General features: G+C 40.8%; 1 protein-coding gene across 1 annotated transcript in view; it reads right to left on the bottom strand.

Moving 5' to 3' along the window:
- LOC124722228 overlaps nucleotides 1–26,608 on the bottom strand; it is a 215,713-nt gene that overhangs the window by 65,729 nt on the left and 123,376 nt on the right. Inside the window, exons 2-4 of the mRNA XM_047247420.1 lie at nucleotides 7,744–7,778; nucleotides 7,439–7,551; nucleotides 5,587–5,662 (exon numbers count right to left, since the gene is read on the bottom strand). Coding sequence (XP_047103376.1) covers nucleotides 5,587–5,662; nucleotides 7,439–7,551; nucleotides 7,744–7,778 — 224 coding nt within the window. The remainder of the gene's footprint in view (nucleotides 1–5,586; nucleotides 5,663–7,438; nucleotides 7,552–7,743; nucleotides 7,779–26,608) is intronic.

Here is a 26,608-nt window from a genome sequence, read left to right as displayed (position 1 = left end):
CAAAAGAAATTGTAAAAACCAGTGGTTGCATGGCTTTGTAAGCGTTTTTAGCTTCACCATAGGGTATGCGTCTCTGTACTTTCAACTCTTGAATTTTCTTTTCCTCGTTGTAAACCCCACAGTTTCTGCTCCACACTGGGTGATCCCCAGAGCAGCTAACATATTTCGGAGGAAGTGTACAAGAAGTCTGACTCTTGAGTGGAGCCTCCACAATTGCCACATGTAGCCTTCCCATTACATCCCATAGTGGTATGGCCAAATTTTTGACATTTATACCATCACATGGGGTTAGGAACAAATGGTCGAACCTTAAGGCAGATATAGCCGACAAGGATATATTCTGGTAATTCGGGAGTACTAAACATTAGAACAAACGTTGCCAATTTTTCCAATTTGTCATTGACTCTCCTCATATAATTCTGCGCCTCCTTGAAGCCCACATTCTTCCACTCTTCACGCAACTCCGCGAGGTCCATCTTGATTGTATCTGAGCAGGTAACCAAACCCTTACTGTAGTTAAGGGTGTTATACAATTCAGCCTTGATTGGGTAGTCACCTAAGGCCTTACATCTCAGAAGCTTAGATATTTGGGTGGAATTAGCAGTTTCCACCAAAAGCGTTCCATTACATAGTCGTTTGACACTTTTCACAGACCCAGCAATACCTTCCAATGCCTTGTTAATATAGGAAGGGGATATCTTCTCAAAGCTTCCCCCCGTAACACTTTATTACAATAAAAGTGTTATGCCCTGTTACTATTACTCGAAAACTTCTTTTCGGGAGGACTGACCAACCGAGCTCTCTTTGAGGAGTGGGTGTAGGTGTTGCCTGACAGTACACCCATCCTGTCAGTAGTAGTAGTAGTTTCATGAGACAGTTCCATATGGATCCCACGAGACGGTAGTGAAACAACCGTCGACCCAGGCAGAGCCCTGCAAACCTGAGCAAGCCTGATTCAAGTGGGGCGTGGCAGGTGCCCCAGAGGTTGCTTGCCATTCACCACCTCAGCATGTAACACACCTTGAGGTTGAGGGTGTTTTTTTTTTTTTTTCTTTTATATATATAGGTGGCTACCTTCCTCGCAGTCCAGGCAGTGAAGCCAAGCCCCCAGTTCTACGAAACACACAACATTCCACTGCTGCACTGCATGGTGGTCGTGAAGTATGACCAAACAAATGCTGAGCCCCTGAGGGAAGCACTCTGCAAAATGGCAGTCCAAGCTGTTGGAGATAGAAATAGGGTCCATGATATTGTTTGCTACTGTCAGGCCAGAAATCGGGGAATGGATCTTGGTTCCAGACAGCCGTCAGAGGTTGGCCCACAAGACAGAGGAAGGGGTGGAACTGTTAAAAGAACTGATGAATGAGCTCCAGCTAGCTTTTTGCTATCCCAAATAATGTGACAACACTGTGCACATATCTGTTTATAATGAATGCAGTTTGTCATCGTAGGATGACAGTTGAAAATGCAGAGAGCACATCTCCACACACAAATTGTGTCGCAGCACGCCTCAGTCTGCCAAGGGACTGGGACGCAGCGTGATTAAGGGGAAGCGTGAGGAATGGAACATTCTGCAGCGGTAAGGATAACATTTGTAGGATATTCCACCTGGTCATCAGAACTGGGGATATCTTGTTCTTTGAAGGTCGCCAGGGAGGAGTAAATCCACCAGTCAGCCTTAGTCAGCTGCCAGATGATGGGCAAGCTGGGCAGTGCAGAAGGATAGGTCCAAATGCAAATAGATGTGTGAGGAGTCTTGTCATCTCGTATGAGCAGCATGACCCACTTGAGATGGAATGCCTACATTAGGGGGAAGGTCAAAATGGACCAGGAAGAAATGCGAAAGCTCAAAGCAGTCATGAGGATGCAATTTTGTTTGCTGAAGGCAGAGTACAAAGGGACACTGCTATTCTAAAAGCAGCCATAAATCCTCTTTGTGGGATCAATGGCCATGCACATTCCATTGCAGCACAGTCATGATGAGGAAAAAATGATAGAGTGTCACCTCAGTGGCTGCCGAGTGCCAGCCTGCGAAGACTTATTACGACAGGGGACAGAGGCAGGAGGATCCTGCTCCACGAGTTACACAGAAGGGTCAGCTTTCTTGTGCTACCAGTCTGTGGAGTCCAGTGCAGAAAAACAGTTTATCGTGAGCACCAGCGACATGGACGCTAGCAGGGTGAAGATATCACTTGGCGACATCCTCGAAGAGGATCTTCAAATTGGTGAAGAAGACCATGCTACCTTAACATTAGGCGATTTCAAAACCTCAGAGCTGAATTTGAGGTCGCATATCTGCAGAGCCATGTCCTTCATGGAGGAACATGTAGCCAGAACAGAATTATATGTGCCAGACTGTAGAATGCAGGGTTTGTGACTAGCCAATAACTTGTGAGCGACGGGGTACGGCACTGTTTCCTTTACCCAGATTCCAGAACAGCCCCGCGCATCAAGATACACAAGACAATCTCTAGAGAAGGAGGCGGCATAGCCGTCATTGCAGTTCATACAGTGGGGAGGTGGACAGTTGCCCTCATGCGCATCTCTACTGCAGGTTTCATATTTGGCTGGCTGTCGACAAGACATAGTTTAGTTGAAATGATGACACTGGTAGCAGCACATTTGGTTCAAAATGTACGGTCGGACTGTGATAATTTCATAGCCTGCTTTGATCTTGGACGAAAGCACCACTATCAAAGTCGAGAAGAAGAGTGGGATGGAGGAGGGGGGGGGGGGGGGAGGCACTAAGGAGGAATCTACCTTTTTCAACACCCAATGGATGGCAATGACACCCTGATAAGAGAGGTATGTTTGAATTTTGGCCTCGGTCAGACCGTTGAGCAGCCTAATATAAATAACACCACAGGAAAAATTCAGAGTTCTAAGGGCCTCGACATGAACAGGATGCCCACAGAGAAGTGAGGTGGCAAGCAGTAGTGTGCTTAGAATCCAAAGTAGCTTCCAAAAGTGAAGTACGATTCTGTAAACAATAGCATGATTTCATAGGGCTGGCAACTGCATCAACACCTTTCTGAATAATTAACAGGTTTACCGCTGTGAAGGACTGACTGTCTTCAGTACATGAAACCACTACAAACTGTGCTGCACCTGGAAGGGTCTTTGAATCCATAGCCTCAGTCCATTTACATTTCGTAGTCGCTGAGTGTGAAGATGATTGGCTCATTACGAGAAAATCCCCCATGATTGCCAGCGTCTGATGGCATGCTACTTCCAACTAGGAGGCCCCTTCACAAGGGGGCGCACCCGCCTTAGGTGATAGTTCACACCTCAGGTCACGTCTCCCGAACACCTGACAGAGGGACCAATCAGCATTTTGGGAAGGTAGCAGCTCAGGCAATCACCCCTCCCTGGGCCTGGCCTGTACCAGGGGGTATGTGCAATTGTTGACCCCAGGGCTGGGAATTACACATTACTCAGTCACCTGTGATGCATCAGAGGCATAGACCAGCCTTCAGGCCCGCACAGGGAGTAAGAAGAAAAAAGAGGAACGTCAAGTGTCAAAGTGGAGGAAGGACAGAAGAAGGGAAACAAAGAAAGGGAAACAGAATGAAAAACAGTGGAGAGACTGTTGTTCTGTCAGAGACTGACAATGTGGAACATTCCCAATAACACCCCAGACATGTTCCCCAAGGAAGAGGAAAAAGAAGAGCAAGAGGAGAGACATGCAGCACGGAAGGGAAAAGATGCTGCAAAGGCTGGGGCCCTATGGTAGCCAAGCACAAACCCACCGAAGAGTGGCGAGCCCCGTGGCGGGGGCCTCTGTGATAGAGAAATATCTGGGTATTTACTGTTTGTATGAAGGCCTCCCAGAAGCAATGTATGTACATAAAATCTATTTACTTTTTCTTAATGTCTTTTGAACATAAGAAGATGAGCCTTTTTATGGGCCTCTACTAAATTTGACTACCCATTTGACAAAATTGTGGCTATGTCCTTGGAATATATTAAGCGTTTCGTGCCTGTAAATATATGCTCTAACTCTCTCTATACGCAATGCTAATCTAGAAGTGCATGCTCAAAAGTAATGCCTCTGAATTTTGTTATGTAAAAAATCAAAGTTCTTTAAATAAAACAAACATTTTACATATTTATTTTTCATCTCTATATATTTTCATCCACTGCCACTAGAGAGCTCCAAATTTTAGCATGTAACATGGCGGCCTGTAACACAACTATATCAGTGTGTGAGAAATGGTATACGTAATCGAGTTTTGACTTCAAAAACTTCATCGACACATGGAACACCCTCTCCTTCAGCAATTTTCACCTTTTTCCGAAACTTAAAGAATGCCTTCAAGGACCTCACTTTGATAGTGATGAAGTGTTGCAAGCAGAGGTGAGGTTGGGGCTCTGTGAACAAAGTCAAACATTCTACACTGATGGTCCTAACAAACTGGTCTTTCGCTGGGAGAAATGTGTGTGTCACCAACGTATGTTGAGAAATAAATACAGGAACATGAACAAAGATGCAGAATATTAATAAAGTTCATTTTATTTAAAAAGATTTAAGAGTTTTCACATAAATTCAGCAATTTTAGTAAGTAATTTCCAGCTTACGCACAGTGCTAGAAATAAACAAAAATTCATGCTTCCAGCCCCAACCTACAGTTATTTACCCATACCACATAGGACATAAAATCTAGGGTAGATTGCTGAAGAGAGAATTGTACAGTGTGTTAGTCCAAAAGTTCTATTGCACAGGAGAGGAATTCTTGGATGACAGTGTCATAATTTGAGCAGGATATAGCAAACAGAACTGAAATATGTAAACCTACAAATTCTGTTTTAACAATGATTTGGTTTTCATATAGCGTGTGAAATTAAATAATTATTAAAGTTAGATTCTACAACACCAAAATATCTTAAAACTAGAATTTAGCATAGTATAATGTTGATTAGCCTCCTTCACAATAAATCACCAATTTAACTTTGTTTCATAAAATTAAAGTTCTGATTTCAAATCATACGGTTTCTCTTACAGTGCTGTTGAACTAGCACCTCTGGGAGAATGGTTATGGCAAGGAGTTGGGCTTCCCTTCCACGGTCATTACTTGAATGGAATTACTCCATTCTTTTGTGGATATTGCTCTGTACATGAAACGGAGGTTTCATGCTAACGTCCTGAAACCTACAATGTTTCCATTCCTCTTGTATAAATCAACTAGAAGAAAAGTGTTCATTTTATGTGAAACATTTAGTTTCAGATAGTTATACGGAAATTCATAAAGAGATACCTGTATTTTTATCCCTCATATTCGTGCCCTATAAGAAACAGATGAATGAAAATAGCAGAATCAGTTAACAGAACAGCTGCATCCATCAAGTCAATCACTGAGTAAAGACACACTGATAGTGACAGACATTTTTTGATACTGTTAGAATATACACTTCCTATCATGTAAACGCAGAAACTTCAGCAGCATTTTCCAATAACACAAGTAGCAAATGATCAGTATCAATGAATACTAAATTAATAAACTAAGGTTACTGAAAGAGATCAAACTCTACTAACTGTCTAAACCAAAACAATGTATTCCAGACAAATTCCCTTATAGGTGTACTTACCTCTTGAACTTGAAGGAAAATAGATGATAAGTATCACAATATCTAAAGCGATACACAAGACATTCAGCATCAGTGCCTGAAATAACAAATCAGCATAAAAAGGTTGGTTTTAACACCAAAGAAACTATGTTACATATTCAGTGACAAACATTTCTTATGTACATGAAAATACATTCATAAATGAGACAGCTCTTGCTACTTTTGTAGGAACCAGCTACTAAGAAAGCACATGCAGATTAAATCTTTTTGGGTCTAAAGATAATATAAAAGTAGTACGGCAACTGTTTGTATGAGGGTTGGAACTTTAATAGTGGCAACTATTTACTTACAACCAAACACAATAGACACATGTTTCATAGTTTTACTGCCCTATAAAGTCGTCACCAGCATTGTGTATAACCCTTTACCAGTGAACTGGAAGTCATAGGATACCCTTTGCAGTGGCAGTTGTATTGACAGTTCGAGTGGAGCTGTCTATTGCCTGACAAATATCTAACAGCTGTGAAGCAAATGCTATGAAGTGCCTCCTTCAATTTAGGAATAAAGTTGTAGTCATATGGGCTTAAGCCTGTGGAGTGTGGTGGGTGGTACAGCACTTTCGAGCCAAATCAGTCAGAATTTGCATCGTATGTGCATGAGCATTGTCCTCCAAAATGATGGGCAGGTCCTGCAGAAATTGTTGCTGCTTCTTTCTCAAAGATGGTTGTAGGACCCAACCAATGGCTGCTTCATAACCCATGCCATCTGGACCCTTCACCCCAGCACCAGCTTTTCTGAACTACATAGATAGGAGCTGCCCTTTCAACACATCCCACATTCTTGTAATCCAGATGGCATCAATCTGTGCTAACCACCTGCACTATCTCTCCCCCCCCCCCCCCCCCCAGTCTCCTCTTCCTCCTTCATGCCACCCTATCCCATTGAAATCCTTACATCATCATCAACATGCACTGCAAGAATTCTCCAGTTAAAATGTCTACATGTTGCATTTCTCTCTCACAAACCTACTGCTCCCTCCAAGCTATGAGTCACCCTTTTCCAAACCTCCTTCATATTCCCATCTCTCATTCCCTCACTCCACACAACACAACCCATCACCCCAGTTTACAGTCTAGCACCCGGGCTGCAGAGAGAGAGAGAGAGAGAGAGGAGAGAGAGGAGAGAGAGAGAGAGAGAGAGAGAGAGGAGAGAGAGAGAGGGTGGGGGGGGGGGGGGGGGGATGGAGAGGGTGCCTTTTGTAGGCCAATTTGAGGTTGTTTCCCAGCTTCATAGACTATAAGTGTGTCATACCCAAACTTCATTTCTACTTGCCTTGTATCACTGTGGTACACAGAAAACAGCTAGATGGGCAAAATATGTGGTGGGATAGTCCAGCAATGGTACACAAAGAAACAAATTGTATTTAATTTCACACTGAAACTGGAGAACAGTAAAGTAAGAATATCACCAAAGCAAGATGATATTAATTTCAACTCAAACGGCAATCATTTTTCACCAGCATTGACGCAATGAAGTGGCGACTAAAGAGAACTTTAACAGGTAGGATATATGCTTTTTGAAACTCCGAATTAGACTAATTCTACACTATAGAAGGAGTAAGTAAAAACATAACATTTGGGAAAAAAGCTCAAGCCATCAAAATTTACTAGAAGTCTGAAACTATACAAAAATTTTTAGGCTTCATTTTGATAAAAGACATTTATAGTTAATTGCTTTTAGAAGTTATGTCTATTATACAGCTTTTTGTCTCCAGTCACATGCAAAATATCTAGTCAACCAGATAGAAAATAATCTAAAGAAAAATTCACTTATAGGAAATGAAATTACTGCAGTCATGAATGTCCCAACTTACCATTTCTGTCGCATCAGAAGATTCCTTGTCCTTAATAGCCCAGAAAAGAGCAATGAAGAATAGAAGTGAGTAAAAGAAATATGAATCTGGACACCAGTCCGCCTTGTAAGGCCCTGAAAGTGAAGGGACGTGCATACTTTAGTTGCCCCGGCTAGCAGTGTTAGTAACTAGAATATCAAACAACTGTTGTTTAAAATTGTCTAGCAGTATATATATTCACGAACTTCCTTTAAGTTGATTAGGAATGGAGGCTATTGTTAAAGCATTTTAGAATGGTAACATTAAGAACAATGGAGTCTACTCACCATGTTGATAATATGAAGTGTATAATAAATATAACCTGAAAATGAAATACCCCATGATTTTAGTACAAAATTCTCCAAAAAACAAGCAAATCTTTTAGCTTATTACTTTCTTACAGAATGTTTATAATTCTATAATTAATACATAGCATTTTAACCAGTGTAATGGTATGACATCCTTATGTTTATGGGATGTGTGAAGGTGCTGGTGGCAGTATTACCACTCAAATTTGAGCCAATTAAAGAAAGGCACGATGAAAGATTAGTATTTTTTCCATCAACAATGCCACCATTAGCAATGAAGCAAAAGCTTTAAGATTTGGAAGGAAATCTATTATTTTTCAAAACATGATCCCCACATTTATCTCAACCTCATTTTAGAAACCACAAAAAACTGAAATTTGGATGGCTGGATACAAGTCTTAATAGAGCTCCTCACAAATGCAAGGCCATTGTCGTATTCCCTATTGGTTAAAAATGGTCTATAAAAAAAAGTAACATAAAATGTGAAGTATGGACAATTCCTAAATAGTCTCAATCACAAAATATTTTCATGGTTGGACAGAGGAATGGTAAGGTATGACAAGCGAGTGTGTGAGTTACAAAATTATTTTGCATGCTGCTCATACTAAGAGGGGTTGCAAGCAAGTTTACACAGCCTTTCACCACCCTGAGCATACGTATTGTAAATACAGTTGGTCCAAAAATGTCACTGTGTCTAACAATATTTCTTCATAGTGCCCAACAGTTCATACTCATTTTTGCACAAGATAGCTCCACAAACCATATAGCATACATCTACAATCATGTTAATATTGTATGAACACACTATTAAACCAGATCTTACAACCTGTGGGTTATGCAATATCACCTGTGTCTTTTTTGACCACACATGATAGGCCACTCACATCTCTGTGAAATAAGAATCATTTAAACACACCGGTAGCGTGAGTCTGACTCTCCAGGACACACCATCTTCCTATATGTTCCACTACAGATGTCTTTTTAAGATGCTGCACTCTGAGCTCCCAGTTCAGATCTCTGAGGACTTGCAGCCAGACCCCCCAACTACGAACTTGCGCGACGCTACTGATATTCAGTAATAGAAAATAACTGTCAGTGTTTGATCAACATTACTGTACAGGACAATTCAGTAACCCGTATGAGTATTAAAATGTAACAGAGAAAACAGGAGACTTAAGTTATGAGCAATTGAAGTTACTTTGTACATAGTGTAAAAAAAATACTCATGTTATTTATTGACTGTCTGTAGTGCCTACATCTTTTACAACTACAGACAATGGGTTACACACCCCTAAAATTTTTATACACCCATATGGTTTAAGTGTGGCAACACAACAGCCTGACTGAAAATGCCTGTAACTTTGGACACACTAATTTTCTAGAAAGTTTAAAAAACATCAGTCTGTGAAACGTTTTCAGAAGGACAATTCACCACCAGTGTTTATAGATGTAATAGCACTAAGCACTACTGAAGGTTTTTTTTTTTTTTTTTGTTTTTTTTTTTTTACAAATGCTACTTGTGTGGAAAAACTAGTTCTATAGCCATCTCTTGTTTGGCAGGGGGTGGGGGTGGGGGGGGGGGGTCACGTTAACACAACATGACTCTACAATCATAGGACTACAGACAAATACACTTTAAAACACATACTAGTGTGCAGCTGACGTCTTCCCTGCACTGTTAGTGAGAAACACTATGATAATTGCACAGTCAAGTACAAACCTTCCCTGGTGTGAAGATGGACAATGGCTTCTTGTCGAAGTTTGAGACATTAACAAATTTCATTGTAACTTTCTATTGTATCACAAAATGCAGACAATGAGAAATCCTCCTGCTAACTGAATTAATCCACATTACAAGAAAACAGACACTTCCAGGAAATCCTGATCACCCCTTGTGCTGTGGAAAGTTTGCTGGAACACTCTATGGAGTACAGAAACTGTTGCCATGGTTGTCTTGCCCTCTTTAGTTCAATCTACCTCTCAGAAAGCCAAGATGATCTATGTAATTAAAGAATATGAAAACATTTTTATCTAATCTGGAAAATTACTCTTGCAAGAAGAGCCAATCAATGTTGAACTGCCTTACAGGCCTTCTCTGAAGAGGTTTATGGCACGAACCTTTTTAGCCTGAGTTTCTTTATTTTATAGAGATGCACAGGATTTACTGTTACAAGCTGTATAAATCCATGGTTTTGACACACATTTGCAGACACAGAGATTGTAGAGGTGGTGCGGTGGGCAGAGAGAGAGAGAGAGAGAGAGAGAGAGAGAGAGAGAGAGAGAGAGAGAGAGAGAGAGAGAGAGACTGTACCCTTACATGCCAATACTATGGCCAAACCAACAAGATTTATCAAAATGCCTTTCGTTTCATGTATGTCATAGCTTGAGGCATATGAATACAGCAGTACTGTGCTCTATGATCATGGTGGAATTGCTGCTATAGTTTTCAGCAACTCTGACACATTGTCCCAATGCAGACTGTTGATAGGGGTCCGAGCATATGGATTATGTTACTATACATCTGAGTTGCTCAAATATTAAGTAATAGAACCCAATACATTTGCCTCCAAAGGCAGTGTTCAGAGGCATGGGTATCACCAGGAGCGGCCCAGGAAAGTGTGGTAGGACCACTCTTATTCTCTACTGGTGAATCCAGCAATGCTTCACAATTACTAAATATCTATGGGAATTGGATATACGATCTAATCTCCTTCTCCACCCTCTCCCTGCCCATCTTCTCCTCCCATTCTCTCCACTGCTCCTTCCCCTCTCTATGTCTATCTGTCCACCTCCTCCTCTCCCCCCTCTATCCATCATCTCCACCTCCTCCACGTACATTTCCTGCCACCCCCTGTCCACCTTCTCTCCCTGAATATACAATTTTTGTTTAAAATATATATTATGAGAATTAATATATATGGCAGAAACAATTTGTCTAATGATTTGGTGCCCTCATATCGTAATTAAAACTGACTGTGAGAAACAAAACCACACACTTTCACAGCAGAGCACAGTGCAGCATTTTCTTCCTCGCAGTCTGTTTTAACAGAATACCTGTACATTGTTGTTTAAATAAGTATATAACCCATGTCAGTCTGAATGTTTATTAGGGTACCATATAAAAATTTTATGGTAAATTGGTCAGTCGGTCGAGAATATTTTAAGACTTGCCAACAACATTTCCCTGTTTGTGTTATATATAACACACACACACACACACACACACACACACACACACACACACACACACACCATGTCTATCCGGAAGTTTATTACGGTACCATGTAAAAATGTATAAAGTAAATCAGTCAAAAAAATTTGATATTTTGGGAACATTGTTTCCCCTTTTTATATATCCATCTCAATGTTCAGAGTATCACGAAAAGTCTGAAGTAAATCAGCCAAGTACTTTGAGATTTTTGCTAATAACATTGCCTCTGTATATTAGATGATACATATATATCATATATATTAAAAAGAAATATGTAGCCTATTTTCATCTGAATGTTTGTTGAAGTATCATGTATGTATCTGCAGTAAATTGGTCACCTACTTTTCTAGTAATTTGGTAACATCATTACATGACGACTTGTCTTTACACAGTAACTAGCAAACCCAGCAATTATTTGCAACTGCTAAATACATATGGAAATTGGATATACATCCTAATCCTCTTCTCCTCCCTCTGTGTCCACTTCACCACCACCACCATCTATCCATAACCTTATCCACCATCCGCCTGTTTCTCCTGCCCCATCTCTCTCCATCTCCTCCTCCCACCTCTCTGTCCATTTTCTCCTTCCCCCTCTCTATGTCCCCCCCCCCCCCCCCCCCCCCCCCCCCGGTACATCTCTTCTTCCCTCCTCTCTCTGACCTTGAGCCTCAATTACTGTCATTGCAAATTTGTATTCTGTAGTATTATTCAAATCATAAACCCGTAAGCTACATACACAACCTTTCTGTTTTCTACGAAAACAGACAGTGAGGAAGGAAACAAAATTATGCATTGTTGGGCATACTAGTTTTTAAAAATTATATATAATGAGAAAGAATACATATGGGAGAAAGAAGTTGTTTGACTGTGAGAATGGAAACAAAACCGCACAGTTTCACAGAAAACCTGTACATTTCTTTTTAAAAAATATGTAGTCCGTATCTGTCCCAATGTCTATTAGAGTACAATGTAAAAGTTTAAAGTAAATCGATCAAGGACTTTGAAATTTTGGAAAGAATGTTTCTTCTTTATGTATCACATATATATTGATATATTAAAAAAAATATACAGCCTATGTCCGTCCAAATGTTCATTACCGTATCGTAAACATTAAAAGTAAACTATGAGATTTCTGATAACAGTGTTACCCCTTTATTTATTACATATATATTTAAAAATATATACCCTATGTCTGTCTGAATGTTTATTAGAGCATTGTGTAACAATTTGAAGTAAACCAGTCAAGAACTTTTACATAAATGATGTGGCAGACAGGGTGAACTGCTGTTTCCTCACGACACTGTGATATGAGAGATGGTGTCGTCCTTGAGTGACTGTAAGGGGATACAAGATGACTGACAGAATTTCTACTTGTGATGAATGGCAGGTTGCTCTAAATGCAGAAAACATTAAGTTACGGCAAATGAGCAAGAGAAACAATCCAACAATGTTCGATTACAGCATTAGTAATGTGCTACTTGACAGTCACAGTGATTCAGTACCTAGGTATAACACTGCAAAGCGATATGAAATGGAAGAGCATATCAGGTTGGAAGTCGGGTAGGTGAATGCTCAACTACATTTTATTGTGAGAATTTTAGTTAAGTGTAGCTTATACAACAACAACATGGCATATAGAACACTAGTGCCACCCATTCTCGAGTACGGTTTTAGTGTTTGGAATCTCCACCATATCTGATTAAAGGAAGACCTCAAAGGAATTCAGAAGCACAATGTTAGATTTCTTACGGAGATGCTTTGGGAACTCTAATGGGAATCTGCGAGGGAAAGACAATGCTCTTTTCACAATATTGTGAAAATTTAGAGAAGCGGCATTATCAGCATTCGAGGCCAACTGCAGATCAATTCTACTGCTACCAACGTACATTTTATGTACAGACTACAAATATAAGATGAGGGAAATTGGGGCTCATTAAACAGACATTCATTTTCCCTTTGCACTATTTGAGAGTGAAGCAGGAAAGGAAATGACTAGTGGTATGTGGTACCCTCTCTCATTCACTGTATGGTGGCATGCAGAGTATGGATGCAGATGTACTCTGCATTCCTTTGTCTCATTTTTAATAAGTCACAACTAAGGTGCAAATTATTATGCCAGACGAATTAACACTCCTCAACTCTGTGCTGGGTTCTTAGATTTACTTCTGGAGGAGGCCTATTTGTGGAATAAAATGTATACTTGACTCTGAAACAATCTATGTACACAGGACTGTCACGTGTATTTGTTATTGCCTTTGAACACTAAGTTATCCCTCAATACAGTACAAGATAATAGCATCTTCTCTGAAAGTTCAATTGACAAACTTTGCTACATAGTTCTAAGACAACTCCAACACTGCTGGCTCTGTAATGTGACGCCGCTGTAGTCTTCACTGATGATTGCAGACCACCCCAACATCTCTCATTATCGTCTCATCTGGCAGCGCCTATGTTTACTTGTGGTTCCATCGCAAGGTACCAACTTTGCCACGGACCCTCACACAAATAGTGTCCCAAATGTTGGAAACTGCAGTGTTCAGCAAATACAACTATTCACTAATTTGGGAAGCTGATCTTGAGGTTGGGGTTTCTTTTTAGAGAGGTTGATAAGTTTATGATCAAGTTTACTGACTGTATTATCCCATTCTCTGTAACAAGTACCAGTCTGGTACAATGGCGACCTGTGATTGCAGAGTGTGCTCACTAAATTATGATTCTATTGGATTGATCTGATAAGCCTCCTGTTCACCAACATCAAGTTTCTCAATTCTGAACACATCTGCACCCAGTAAAAATAACAACCTGCAATGCAAGTTGATGGCAGATACAGTGTTTTGAGAAATTATGCTGGCATTAATGGTTGCATACAACAATAATGCAGGACCTCCATCCAATGGAAAAAACCATAAAAATACTATTGAATTGCTGTACTTTACCTTATAGAAACCTACAATCTTATTAAGGTCCCTGTAGGACTCTCTATGAAACATTGATATTTACAGGATATGTGTACCACAATAAGACAAGCACATGTTTTGAAACACAGTTAATGTCTCATTAGTACTGAATGGGTCACCATAAATTAGATTTTAATGTTGAAGACATGAAAACAGCAGGTTTACCTTCTGCAACACCACTTCTTATATGAAACATTTTAAGTAAACAGTAAAAGCAGTGGGCTGAACATCATTTGCCACAATAAAACTTGGCACAAGATATATGACACCATACCATGTCAAATATCTCACCTGAAAGACAGCAAGAAAGTGCTAACAAAATGCTAGAACATTTACTGATCCAATATTACCTTCTCCCATAGCTAAACTGTGAGCTGTTTACAAACATTACTCAGATTGGTTTGAGGCTCAACCATCAACACCACCTTCGGTTACAGGAGTAATTTAAGTAAATCCAAAGTAAACAAACTTAATGTCAAGCTTGGAGCCTTGGGTCTAAAAGAGACAAACTTATAATTCCTGGAGGTGACAGTGTAAAGATACTTGACATGGGAAAATTAGATAAATAATATTTGTCATAAAGTGAGTCAAAGTATATTTCTAATGAGAGAAATGCCATTGACATCCTTTCACCTTGAATTTAAATTCCACTCTTGAACCTTTATTTTATTTCCCTCACGGCTTCTTCAATGTCTAGATTGAACAGTAAGGGTGAAAGACTGCATCCCTGTCTTACACCCTTTTTAATTTGAGCACTTTGTTAAATTATGTTTAAATTGACATTTTGTAAAACTGTTAAAACACTTATGATGTAAATTTTAATTTAAAGGAATGCAGTGTTTTACTATGCCATCTTCAGGCCCCTGACCAACGTATAGGAAGAATCTACCTCTGTCGTGATCAAAACACAGGCCAGCAATAGAGGTATTAGTATATACTTGCTACAGTGATCACTTCGACTATCAACTGCCAGTGATGCATAGAGAGTGAGTGAGTAATTCGGATGAAGGTCTTCCTGGTCAATCCATTTCCCATATTTAGAGATGGTAGATTTTGCAAGCCATCTTTCGAAACACTGCTTATAACAAATGAAGTGTCCTCTGCATACATGACAGCATTTCCACCTACTACTTTAGACATATCTTTTACATCTAAAAAACGATTAGCCAGCTAAGTACTGATCTTTACGGTACTCCATATTTAACAAATTCAAAATCTCAATAGACTTCTATGATGAATTGTTCAAATTTTATGAAAAGGATAGTCGCTATATTGTTCCATTCCATCTGGGATTTTCCACAGTTTGTTCAAATTTATTGTTATTTCTGTACACTGTTCTCCATTTTCCATTAACAATTTTATGATATCAGTCCGATTATGGCTTACACCACAACACTTACACTTATTATCAAATAAGCTGTTGCTTACACAATCAAAGGGTTTTAAAAGGTCAAGAAACATATCACAAACTCTTGTTGGCCTAGTGCTTTAGTTATACACACTGTGAATTCAGCTATTACTGTGTAGCTGAATCCTTCCTAAACTCATGCAGCACATCATTAAGAGTCCCGCATTTTTCTATAAAATTTGCTACTCTCTCTTTAATTACACTTTCCACTATTTTAGACGATGCAGGTGTAGTAATTATTGGCTGATAATTTCCTGGATCTTCCTTGTTGCCTCCTTTGAAAACGTTGTTGTTTTCAATCTAGAGACTGGTTTGATGCAGCTCTCCATGCTACCCTATCCTGTGCTGCACCTCCCAGTACCTACTGCAACCTACCAACTGATCCCTTCTTCGAGTCAAGTTGCGCCACTAACTCCTCTTCTCCCCAATTCTATTCAATACCTCCTCATTAGTTATGTGATCTACCCATCTAATCTTAAGCATTCTTCTGTAGCACCACATTTTAAAAGCTTCTATTCTCTTCTAGTCTAAACTATTTATCGTCCATGTTTCACTTCCATACATGGCTACACTCCATACAAACACTACCAGAAACTACTTCCTGACAAATCTATACTCGATGTTAACAAATTTCTCTTCTTCAGAAACGCTTTCCTTGCCATTGCCAATCTATGTTTTATATCCTCTCTACTTCAACTATCATCAGTTATTTTGCTCCCCAAACAGCAAAACTCATCTACTACATTAAGTGTGATTTTCTAATCTAAACCCCCTCAGCATCACCTGATTTAATTTGACTACATTCCATTATCTTTGTTTTGCTTTTGTTGATGTTCATCTTATATCCTCTTTTCAAGGAAGGCACTGTCCATTCCGTTCAACTGCTCTTCCAGGTCCTTTGCTGTCTGACAGAATTACAATGTCATCAGCAAACCTCAATGTTTTTATTTCTTCTCCATTGATTTTAATACCTAATCCGAATTTTTCTTTTGTTTCCTTCACTGCTTGCTCAATATACAGATTGAATAACATCGGGGATAGGCTACAACCCCATCTCACTCCCTTCCCAACCACTGCTTCCCTTTCATGCCCCTCAAATCATAACTGTCATTTGGATTCTGTGCAAACTGTAAATAGTCTTTCACTCCCTGTAATTGCCCCCTGCCACCTTCAGAATCTGAAAGAGAGTATTCCAGTCAACATTGTCAAAAGTTTTCTCAAAGTCTACAATTCCAGAAATGTAGGTTTGCCTTTTCTTAATCTATCCTAAGATAAGTCATAGGGTCAGTATTGCCTCATGTTTCCAACATTTCCACAAAATCCAAACTTATCTTCCCCAAGGTCAGCATCTACCAGTTTTTCCATTCATCTGTACAGAATTCGTGTTAGTATTTTGCAGCTGTGACTTATTAAACTGATAGTTCGATAATTTTCACACCTGTCAACACCTGCTTTCTTTGGGATTGGAATTATATTCTTCTTGAAGTCTGAGGGTATTCCGCTCGTCTCCTACATCTTGCTCATCAGATGGTAGAGTTTTTCCAGGGCTGGCTCTCCCAAGGCTATCAGTAGTTCTAATGGAATGTTGTCTACTCCCAGGGCCTTGTTTCAACTTAGGTCTTTCAGTGCTCTGTCAAACTCTTCACGCAGTATCGTATCTCCCATTTCATCCTCATCTACATCCTCTTCCATTTCCATAATATTGTCCTCAAGTACATCGCCCTTGTATAGACCTTGTAAGTACTCCTTCCACCTTTCTGCTTTCCCTTCTTTGCTTAGAACTGGGTTTCCATCTGAGCTCTTGATATTCATACAAGTGGCTCTCTTTTCTCCAAAGGTCTCTAATTTTCCTGTAGGCAGTATCTATCTTACCCCTAGTGATATAAACCTCTACATCCTTACATGTGGCCTCTAGCCATCCCTGCTTAGCCATTTTGCACTTGCCATCGATCTCATTTTTGAGATGTTGGTATTCCCTTTTGCCTGCTTAATTTGCTGCATTTTTATATCTTCTTTCATCAATTAAATTCAATGTTTCTTCTGTTACTCAAGGATTTCTTCTAGTCCTTTTTTTACCTACTTGATCCTCTGCTGCCTTCACTACTTCATTCCTCAAAGCTACCCATTCTTCTACTGTATATCTTTCCCCCATTCTTGTCAATCATTCCCTAATGCTCTCCCTGAAACTCTCTACAACCTCTGGTTCTATTAGTTTATCCAGGTCCCATCTCCTTGAATTCCCACCTTTTTGTAGTTTCTGGTTTTAATCTACAGCTCAAAAGAACCTGGAAATGTCTTACAATTTAAAACCTGGTTCCTAAATGTCTGTCTTACCAATATATAATCTATCTGAAACCTTCCAATATCTACAGGCTTCTTCCATGTATACAACCTTCTTCCATGATTGTTGAACCAAGTGTTAGCTATGATTAAGTTATGCTCTGTGCGAAATTCTCCCAGGCGGCTTCGTCTTTCATTCCTTATCCCCATTCAATATTTACCTACTACGTTTTCTTCTTTTCCTTTTCCTACTATCGCATTTCAATCACCCAAGACTATTAAATTTTCGTCTCCCTTCACCATCTGAATAATTTCTTTTATCACATCATACATTTCATCAATCTCTTTGTCATCTGCAGAGCTCTCTGGCATATAAACTTGTACTACTATGGTAGGTGTGGGCTACAATAATTAGTTCACTATACTGTTCGTAGTAGCTTACCTGTGTTCCTACTTTTTTTTTCATTATTAAGCCTACTCCTGCATTACCCCTCTTTGATTTTGTATTTATAATCCTGTATTCACCTGACCAGGAGTCTTGTTCCTCCTGCCACCAAACTTCACTAATTCCCACTATAACTTTAACCTATCCATTTCCTTTTTTAAATTTTTTAACCTACCTGCCCGATTAAGGGATCTGACATTCCACGCTCCAATATGTAGAATGCCAGTTTTGTTTCTCCTAATAAGTAAGTCCTCCTGAGTAGTTCTCGTCCAGAGATCCAAATGGGGGACAATTTTACCTCTGGAATGCTTTACCAAAGAGGACGCCATCATCATTTAACCATACAGTAAAGCTGCATGCCCTTGGGAAAAATTATGGCTTTCGTTTCCCCCTGCTTTCAGTCATTCATGGTACCAGCACAGCAACGCCGTTTTGGTTGATGTTACAATGCAAGACTAGTCATTCATCCAGACTGTTGCCCCTGCAGCTACTGAAAAGGCTGCTGCCCCTCTTCAAGAACCACACGTTTGTCTAGCCTCTCAAGAGATAACCCTCCATTGTGGTTGCACCTACAGTACAGCTATCTGTATCACTGAGGCACGCAAGCCTCCCCACCAACGGCAAGGTCCATGGTTCATGGGGGCATTTGAAAATAGGGATGACTTTACTCATTTTTAAAAAATGTTGGAAATATTCCTTCTTCTATGGCTAAGTTTATGATAAAAGTCACAGGATTTACCACCAACTACATGTGTACTATCTGTTTTCTCAAAATCAAGAGAAGCACCTTAACTACTGTTTGGTGGGCAAGAAAGCCTTATGAATACTACTTGCTTTTGGATAATATTGTTGCTGTATTCGTCTCTGTGTCACCTTCTACAATTTTTACTCCCACACTTCTCTCCAATAAACTGGCGATCCCCTTATGTCTTAGAATGTGTCTAACAACAAATCCCTTCTCTTAGTCACATTGTGCCACAAATTTCTTGTCTTTTCATTTCTATTCAGTAACATCTCATCAGTTACATGATATACCCATCTACTTTTCAGGATTCTTCTGTAGCACTATTTCAAAAGCTTCTATTCTCTCCTTGTCTGAACTGTTTATTGTCCACATTTCACTTCCATGCAAAGCTACACTCCAGACAAATACCATCAGAAAAAGACCTTGTAACACTTGAATCTACATTCAACATTAAACTTCTCTTCTTCAGCAACACTTTTCTTGCCATTGCCAGTCTGCATTTTGTACCTTCTCTAAATCGGCAGACACGTTATTTTAGTGCCAACTTTAACTATCTCAGCACCTCCAGGCTAATTCGACTACATTCCATTATCCTTGTTATGCTTCTGTTGATGTTCATCTTATATCTTCCTTTCAAGACTGTTCATTCTGTTCAACTGCTCTTCCGTGTCTTTTACTATGTATGACAAACATGTTAAACCTCAAATATTTTATTTCTTCTCAGTGAATTTTAATTCCCACTCCAAATTTTTCTTTGCTTTTTGTAAGTGCTGGCTCAATGTACAGATCAAACATCATCGAGAATAGGTTACAACTCCATCTCACTCCCTTCGCAATCACTGCTTGCCTTTCATGACCTTGACTCTCAACTACACTACTGGACAATAAAATTGCTACATCACGAAGATGACGTGCTACAGACGCGAAATTTAACCGACAGGAAGAAGATGCTGAGATATGCAAATGATTAGCTTTTCAGAGCATTTACACAAGGTTGGCGCCGGTGGCAACACCTACAATGTGCTGACATGAGGAAAGTTTCCAACCGATTTCTCATTCACAAACAGCAGTTGACCAGCGTTGCCTGGTCAAACGTTGTGATGCCTCGTGTAAGGAGGAGAAATGTGTACTATCATGTTTCTGACTTTGATAAAGGTCGGATTGTAGCCTATCGCGATTGCGGTTTATTTTATCGCGACATTGCTGCTTGTGTTGGTCGAGCTCCAAGGACTGTTAGCAGAATATGGAATCGGTGGCTTCAGGAGGGTAATACGGAATGCCGTGCTGGATCCCAGCGGCACGTTGTCTTGTCTGCATGGCTGTAACAGATCGTACAGCCACGTCTCGATCCCTGAGTCAACAGATGGGGACGTCTGCAAGACAACAACCATCTGCACGAATAGTCTGATGACGTTTGTAGCAGCATGGACTATCAGCTCAGAGACAACAGTTCCGGTTACCTCTTGATGCTGCATCACAGACAGGAGTGCCTGCGATGGTGTACTCAGTGACAAACCTGAATGCACAAATGGCAGAACATCATTTTCTCGGATGAATCCAGGTTCTGTTTACAGCATCATGATGGTCGCATCCGTGTTTGGCGAAATCACGGTGAATGCACATGGAAGTGTGTATTCGTCATCACCATACTGGGGTATCATCCAGCATGATGGTGTGGGGTGCCATTGATTACACATCTGGGTCACCTCTTGTTCGCATTGACGACACTTTGAACAGTGGACGGTACATTTCAAATGTGTTACGACCCGTGGCTCTACTCTTCATTCGATCCCTGCGAAACCCTACATTTCAGCAGGATAATACACGACCGCATGTTGCAGGTCCTGTACGGGCCTTTCTGGATACAGAAAATGTTCGACTGCTGCCCTGGCTACCACATTCTCCAGATCTCTCACCAATTGAAAACGTCTGGTCAATGGTGGGCGAGCAACTGGCTCATCACAATACGCCAGTCACTACTCTTGATGAACTGTGGTATCATGTTGAAGCTGCATGGGCAGCTGTACCTGTACACGCCATACAACCTATGTTTTACTCAATGCCCAGGCGTATCACGGCCGTTATTACGGCCAGAGGTGGTGGTTCTGGGTACTGATTTCTCAAGATATATGCACCCAAATTGCGTGAAAATGTAATCACATGTCAGTTCTAATATAATATATTTGTCCAATGAATACCCGTTTATCACCGGCATTTCTTCTTGGTGTAACTATTATAATGGCCAGTAGTGTACTATCTACATCCATATTCCGCAAGCCACCTGACGCTGTGTGGCGGAGGGTACCTTGAGTACCTCTATCGGTTCTCCCTTCTATTCCAGTCTCTTATTGTTCGTGGAAAGAAAGATTGTTGGTATGCCTTTGTGTGGGCTCTAACCTCTTTGATTTTATCCTCATGGTCTCTTCCCAAGATGTACTGCTTGAATCTTCGGTGAAGTATGTTCTTTAAACATCAACAAAAGCTCGTACCGAGCTACTGAGTGTCTCTCTTGCAGAGTCATCCACTGGAGTTTATCATCTCTCTAACGCTTTCGCTATTACTAAATGATCCTGTAACTAAGCGCACTGCTCTCCATTGGATCTTGTCTCTCTCTCTCTCTCTCTCTCTCTCTCTCTCTCTCTCTCTCTCTCTCTCTCTCCTATCAACCCTGTCTGGTATGGATCCCACACCGGTTAGCAATATTCAAGCAGTGGGCAACCAAGTGTACTGTAACCTACTTCCTTTGTTTTTGGATTGCATTTTCTTAGGATTCTTCCACTGAACCTAAGTTTGGCATCTGATTTACCGACGATTAATTTTATATGGTCATTCCATTTTAAATCAATCTTAATGCCTACTCCCAGACAATTAATGGAATTAACTGCTTCCAGTTGCTGACCTGCTATGTTGTAGCTAAATGATAAAGTGTCTTTCTCTGTATTCGCAGCACATTACACTTGTCTACATTGAGATTCAATTGCCATTCCCTGCACCATGCGTCAATACGTTGCAGATCCTCCTCCATTTCAGTACAATTTTCCATTGTTACACCCTCTCGATGTACTACAGCATCATCCGCAAAAAGCCTCATATATAATTTTTTGTGAATAGCAACGGTCCTACGAAACTCCCCTGCGGCGCACCTGAAATCACTCTTACTTTGGAAGACTTCTCTCCATGGAGAATGACATGCTGCGTTCTATTATCTAGGAACTCTTCAATACAATCACACAATTGGCCTGATAGTCCATATGCTCTTATTTTGTTCATTAAATGACTGTGGAGAACTGTATCAAATGCCTTGACTTCTGCAAGAAACACGGCATCTACCTGGGGACCCGTGTCTATGGCCCTCTGAGTCTCGTGGACGAATAGTGCGAGCTGGGTTTCACACAATCATCTTTTTCAAAATCCATGCTGATTCCTACAGAGTAGATTTCTAGTCTCCAGAAAAGTCATTATACTTTAATATAATATGTGTTCCAAAAGTCTACAACTGTTCGACATTAGAAATATAGGTCTATAGTTCTGCACATCTGTTCGATGTCCCTTCTTGAAAATGGCAATGACCTGTGCCCTTTTCCCATCTTTTGGAATGTTCCACTCTTCTAGAGACCTACGGTACACCGCTGCAAGAAGAGAGCAATTCTTCACGTACTCTGTGTAAAATCGAACTGGTATCCCATCAGGTCCAGCGGCCTTTCGTCTTTGGGGCGATTTTAATTGTTTTTCTATCCCTCTGTCATCTATGCAACAATCTAGAGAAGGAACTACAGTGCAGTCTTCCTCTGTGAAACAGCTTTGGAGAAAGACATTTAGTATTTCGGCCTTTAGTCTGTCATATTCTGTTTCAATAGCATTTTGGTCACAGAGTGTCCGGACATTTCGTTTTGATCCACCTAGCGCTTTGATGTAAGACCTAACTTTCCACTTTCGAATTCGCTGAACGCCTCTCGCATAGCCCTCCTCACACTACATTTTGCTTCGTGTAATTTTTGTTTATCTGAAAGGCTTTGGCTACGTTTATGTTTGCTGTGAAGTTCCTTTAGTTTCCATAGCAGTTTTCTAACTTAGTTGTTGTAGCACAGTGGCTCTTTTCCATCTCTTACGATCTTGCTTGGCACATACTTATCTAATGCATATTGTATAATGGTTTTGAACTTTGTCCACTGATCCTCAACACTATCTGTACTCGAGATAAAACTTTTGTGTTGAGCCATCATGTACTCTGAAATCTTGCTTTTTGTCACTTTTGCTGAACAGAAAAATCTTCCTACCTTTTTTAATATTTCTATTTATGGCCGAAATGATCGATGCAGTAACCGCTTTATGATCGCTGATTCCCTGTTCTGCATAACTGTTTCAAATAGTTCATGTCTGTTTGTCACCAGAAGGTCTAATATGTTATCACCATGAGTCGGTTCTCTGTTTAACTGCTCAAGGTAGTTTTCAGATAATGCACTTAAAAAAATTTCACCGGATTCTTTGTCCCTGCCACCTGTTATAAACATATGAGTCTACCAGTCTGTATCTGGTAAATTAAAATCTCCACCCGAAACTATAACATGGTCAGGAAATCTACTCTAAACATTTTCCAAATTTTCCTTCAGGTGTTCTGCCACAACAGCTGCTGAGCCAGGGGGCCTATGGAAACGTCCAATTACCATGTCTGAGCATGCTTTAATCGTGACCTCCATGCAAATTATTTCACATCTCTGTCAATTTCCTTCGACACTACTGCACTTGTTATTGCTATAAACACGTCTCCCCCTTCTTCACTGTCCAGCCCGTCTCTGCGATATACATTCCAATCTGAGTTTAGAATTTCATTACTGTTTATATCTGGTTTCAGCCAACATCCCGTCCCTAGTACGATGTGGGCATTGTTACCGTTTATTAACGGGAGCAGTTCTGGGACCTTTCTATAGATGCTCCTGCAGTTTACTATTACCACATTAATACTGTCATTCCCTGTTGTGTTTTGCCTACTGCTACCTCGTCGCGTCTCAGGAGGCGTCTTGTCGGGCCTAGGGAGGGAATTCTCTAACCTAAAAAAACCCACATGTGCACTCCACATGTACTCTATTACCCTTGTAGCTGCTTCCTGGGTGTAATGCATGCTTCACCTATTCATGGGGACCCTAAATTTCTCCACCCGATAGCGCAGGTTGAGAAATTTGCACCCCAGATCTTTTCAGAATCGCCCGAGCCTCTGGTTTAAGCCTTCCACTCAGCTCCAAACCAGAGGACCACAATTGGTTCTGGGAACGACACTACAAATAGTTAGCTCAGATTCCACCTCACGAGCAAGGCTTTCTGCCCTCATCAACTCCGCCAACCGCCTGTATGAACTGAGGATGACCTCTGAACCCAGATGGCAGGAGTCATTGGTAGTGACATGAGCAACAATTTGCAGTCGGGTGCACCCAGTGCCACATCTCAGATGATATCCCCCCAGCAAGAAGATAGAGTGAACACTGGTCTTCTTCCCTGACCTTTCCGCTATTTCCCTAAGGGGCTCCTTCACCCACCTACCATTGGAGCTCCCAATCACTAATAAACCCCTCCCCCCGTGTGCCTGCTCAGACCTTACTGAAGGAGCAGCACAGACAGAGCAGGCGACGCCACACTGCCAGCCTCCACATTGACCCTCTGCCTCGTATGACGCGAACACTGTTGAACTCGCCACTCCCCTTGGGGAGAGGGTGGTCCAACCGCGCCTGGTTCTCGTGAAGATGTCTCGACAGCAGGGACCGTGGGAGAAGCATGTAACACCTGGGGTGTACCATGCGACGCACCACACTCCCCACTGCCGCTACACTCTGAGGCAGCAACCTGAAGACTGCTGACCGTGGCCATCAGCATGTGTCTATACAAGTTGTATTTTACCCCTGCTATATTCAAAATTCACTTTATCTATTCTGATATAAATAAATATGACAACAGAAATACCAGGGTGGGATATGTAATGGGTGTAGAGACAGATAGAACTTGCCACATAGTTGAGGCAATGAGCAGTCAATACATGTGCATTCTCTATTAGTTAGCTCCAAAGGAGGACACTGAAAGCTTAATAATACAAGGTGAGGCAAAAAGGTGTTGACATTAAATAGATGTTCTCTTGTTTTTATTTTTTGCAGATTAAATGACAGTGTCCCAATATTTCATATATAAACAAAGAAAGATAGCTGCCTGGATGGACATCTTTCAGTCTTCAAGCATTGTACAAGAAAAAGTCGAGGCCTGGACTGGACTGGCTTTCACCATTGCACCTGACAATCTGTAGAATCTACGAGAAGTTTGTAATGAAGGGGTCTGTTCAAGACAATTGCAAGGGGAACAGTGGTAGAAAGATCTGTCTGAACTGAAACGAATATCATGCCAGGTCAGGAAGTGACTGTAGCCATCCCAAACAAGGTCTCATGCAGCCTCTCTAGAGATTAACATGTCTTGAAGGTCAGGGATTAGAATTTTGCACTGTGATGTAGGAATGAAGCCATACCACTCACAAACGTGGACAAGCAAGCATGTGTGAGTTCTGCATAAATTATCTTGGAAATGGTGCACATGGAGCCTGACATTCTGTTCATGTTATCTGATGCAGCAACATTCCATATCAGTTGTCATGTGAACAAGCACAACTGTGTCATCTGGGTGACCAAGCATCCTCTAGAAGTTCCAGAGCACATGCGGGATTCCCCGAAAGTGAACATTTGGTGTGCAGTGAGCAAATCTGGAGTGATTAGACCCTTCTTTTTTGAAGAACAGACCATCAGGGGAAAGAATTACTTTGCTACGATCAGCGTGTTTCAGGAGGAGAACACGCCACTTCCCATTCTCCAGTGAGGGTACGTTCAAGATGGCACACCTACCCATTGCAGTCAGACGATTTGGGAGTACCTGAACATTCAGTTAACACTGGATTGGTAGAGGTGGTCCTCTCCCATGGCCAGCATGTTTACCTAACCTGATGCCATGTAATTTTTGGCTGTGGGGCATGTCACTGACCGTGTCTATGCCAGCAAACCTAGCAAATTGGACAACTTGAAGCACCTCATTACTTAGGTCGTCACTTCTATCCTTGCCCACATGGCCCACTGGGCTTTACAATCAACAATGGACAGATTCTATATGTGCACTGAGTGGGATGGGTACCAAATTGAAAGCATGTAACCAAATCTTTGACTTGTAATTTCACGTGATTGTACGCCCATTTAATGTTAACATTTTTTGCTTCACTCTGTACTTACTGTCTTGCTTACATACTTATCAACCGCTTAACACCCCTACTATACAAAGAGTTGTCAGTACTACCATCATTACTGTTATAAATAAATGTTCAAAAGAGTTACAGTTGAGTTTGTAAAAATGTATTTCAGGCACAGAGTGAAGCAATTTGTCTATTTCCATATTAAGCACATTAATTTTTGTTACCACCACCACCACCACCACCAATAATAATAATAATAATACAAAAAAGCTCATTTCTAAAACACTGCAAGACTGGACACAAGAAAAGACAAACTGTAATAAAATTATATGGTACTAACAGCTGGGATATCCCATCTGGGGTTGACCTATTTAACACCTTTTTGGCAACTTGTGCAACACCAGTACCCCCATTAAAAAATCACCAACCCATCCGGGAATTTACCCTGGGAACCTATGATCTAGAGGCCATGGCACTAACCACCAGACCATGAGCTGTGGGAAAGGTGTGTTAATATGAGTTTTCCCTGAAAATGTGGGTGAGAGTTGAGGAAGGCAGGACAGGTGATTCTGTTTGTACTTCTGC

Source organism: Schistocerca piceifrons, chromosome X (genome assembly GCF_021461385.2).
Source record: "Schistocerca piceifrons isolate TAMUIC-IGC-003096 chromosome X, iqSchPice1.1, whole genome shotgun sequence".
In the NCBI taxonomy this organism is placed as follows: Eukaryota; Metazoa; Arthropoda; class Insecta; order Orthoptera; family Acrididae; genus Schistocerca; species Schistocerca piceifrons.
Note: the sequence above shows the minus strand (reverse complement) of the source record. Positions and strands in the feature narration are given on the sequence as shown.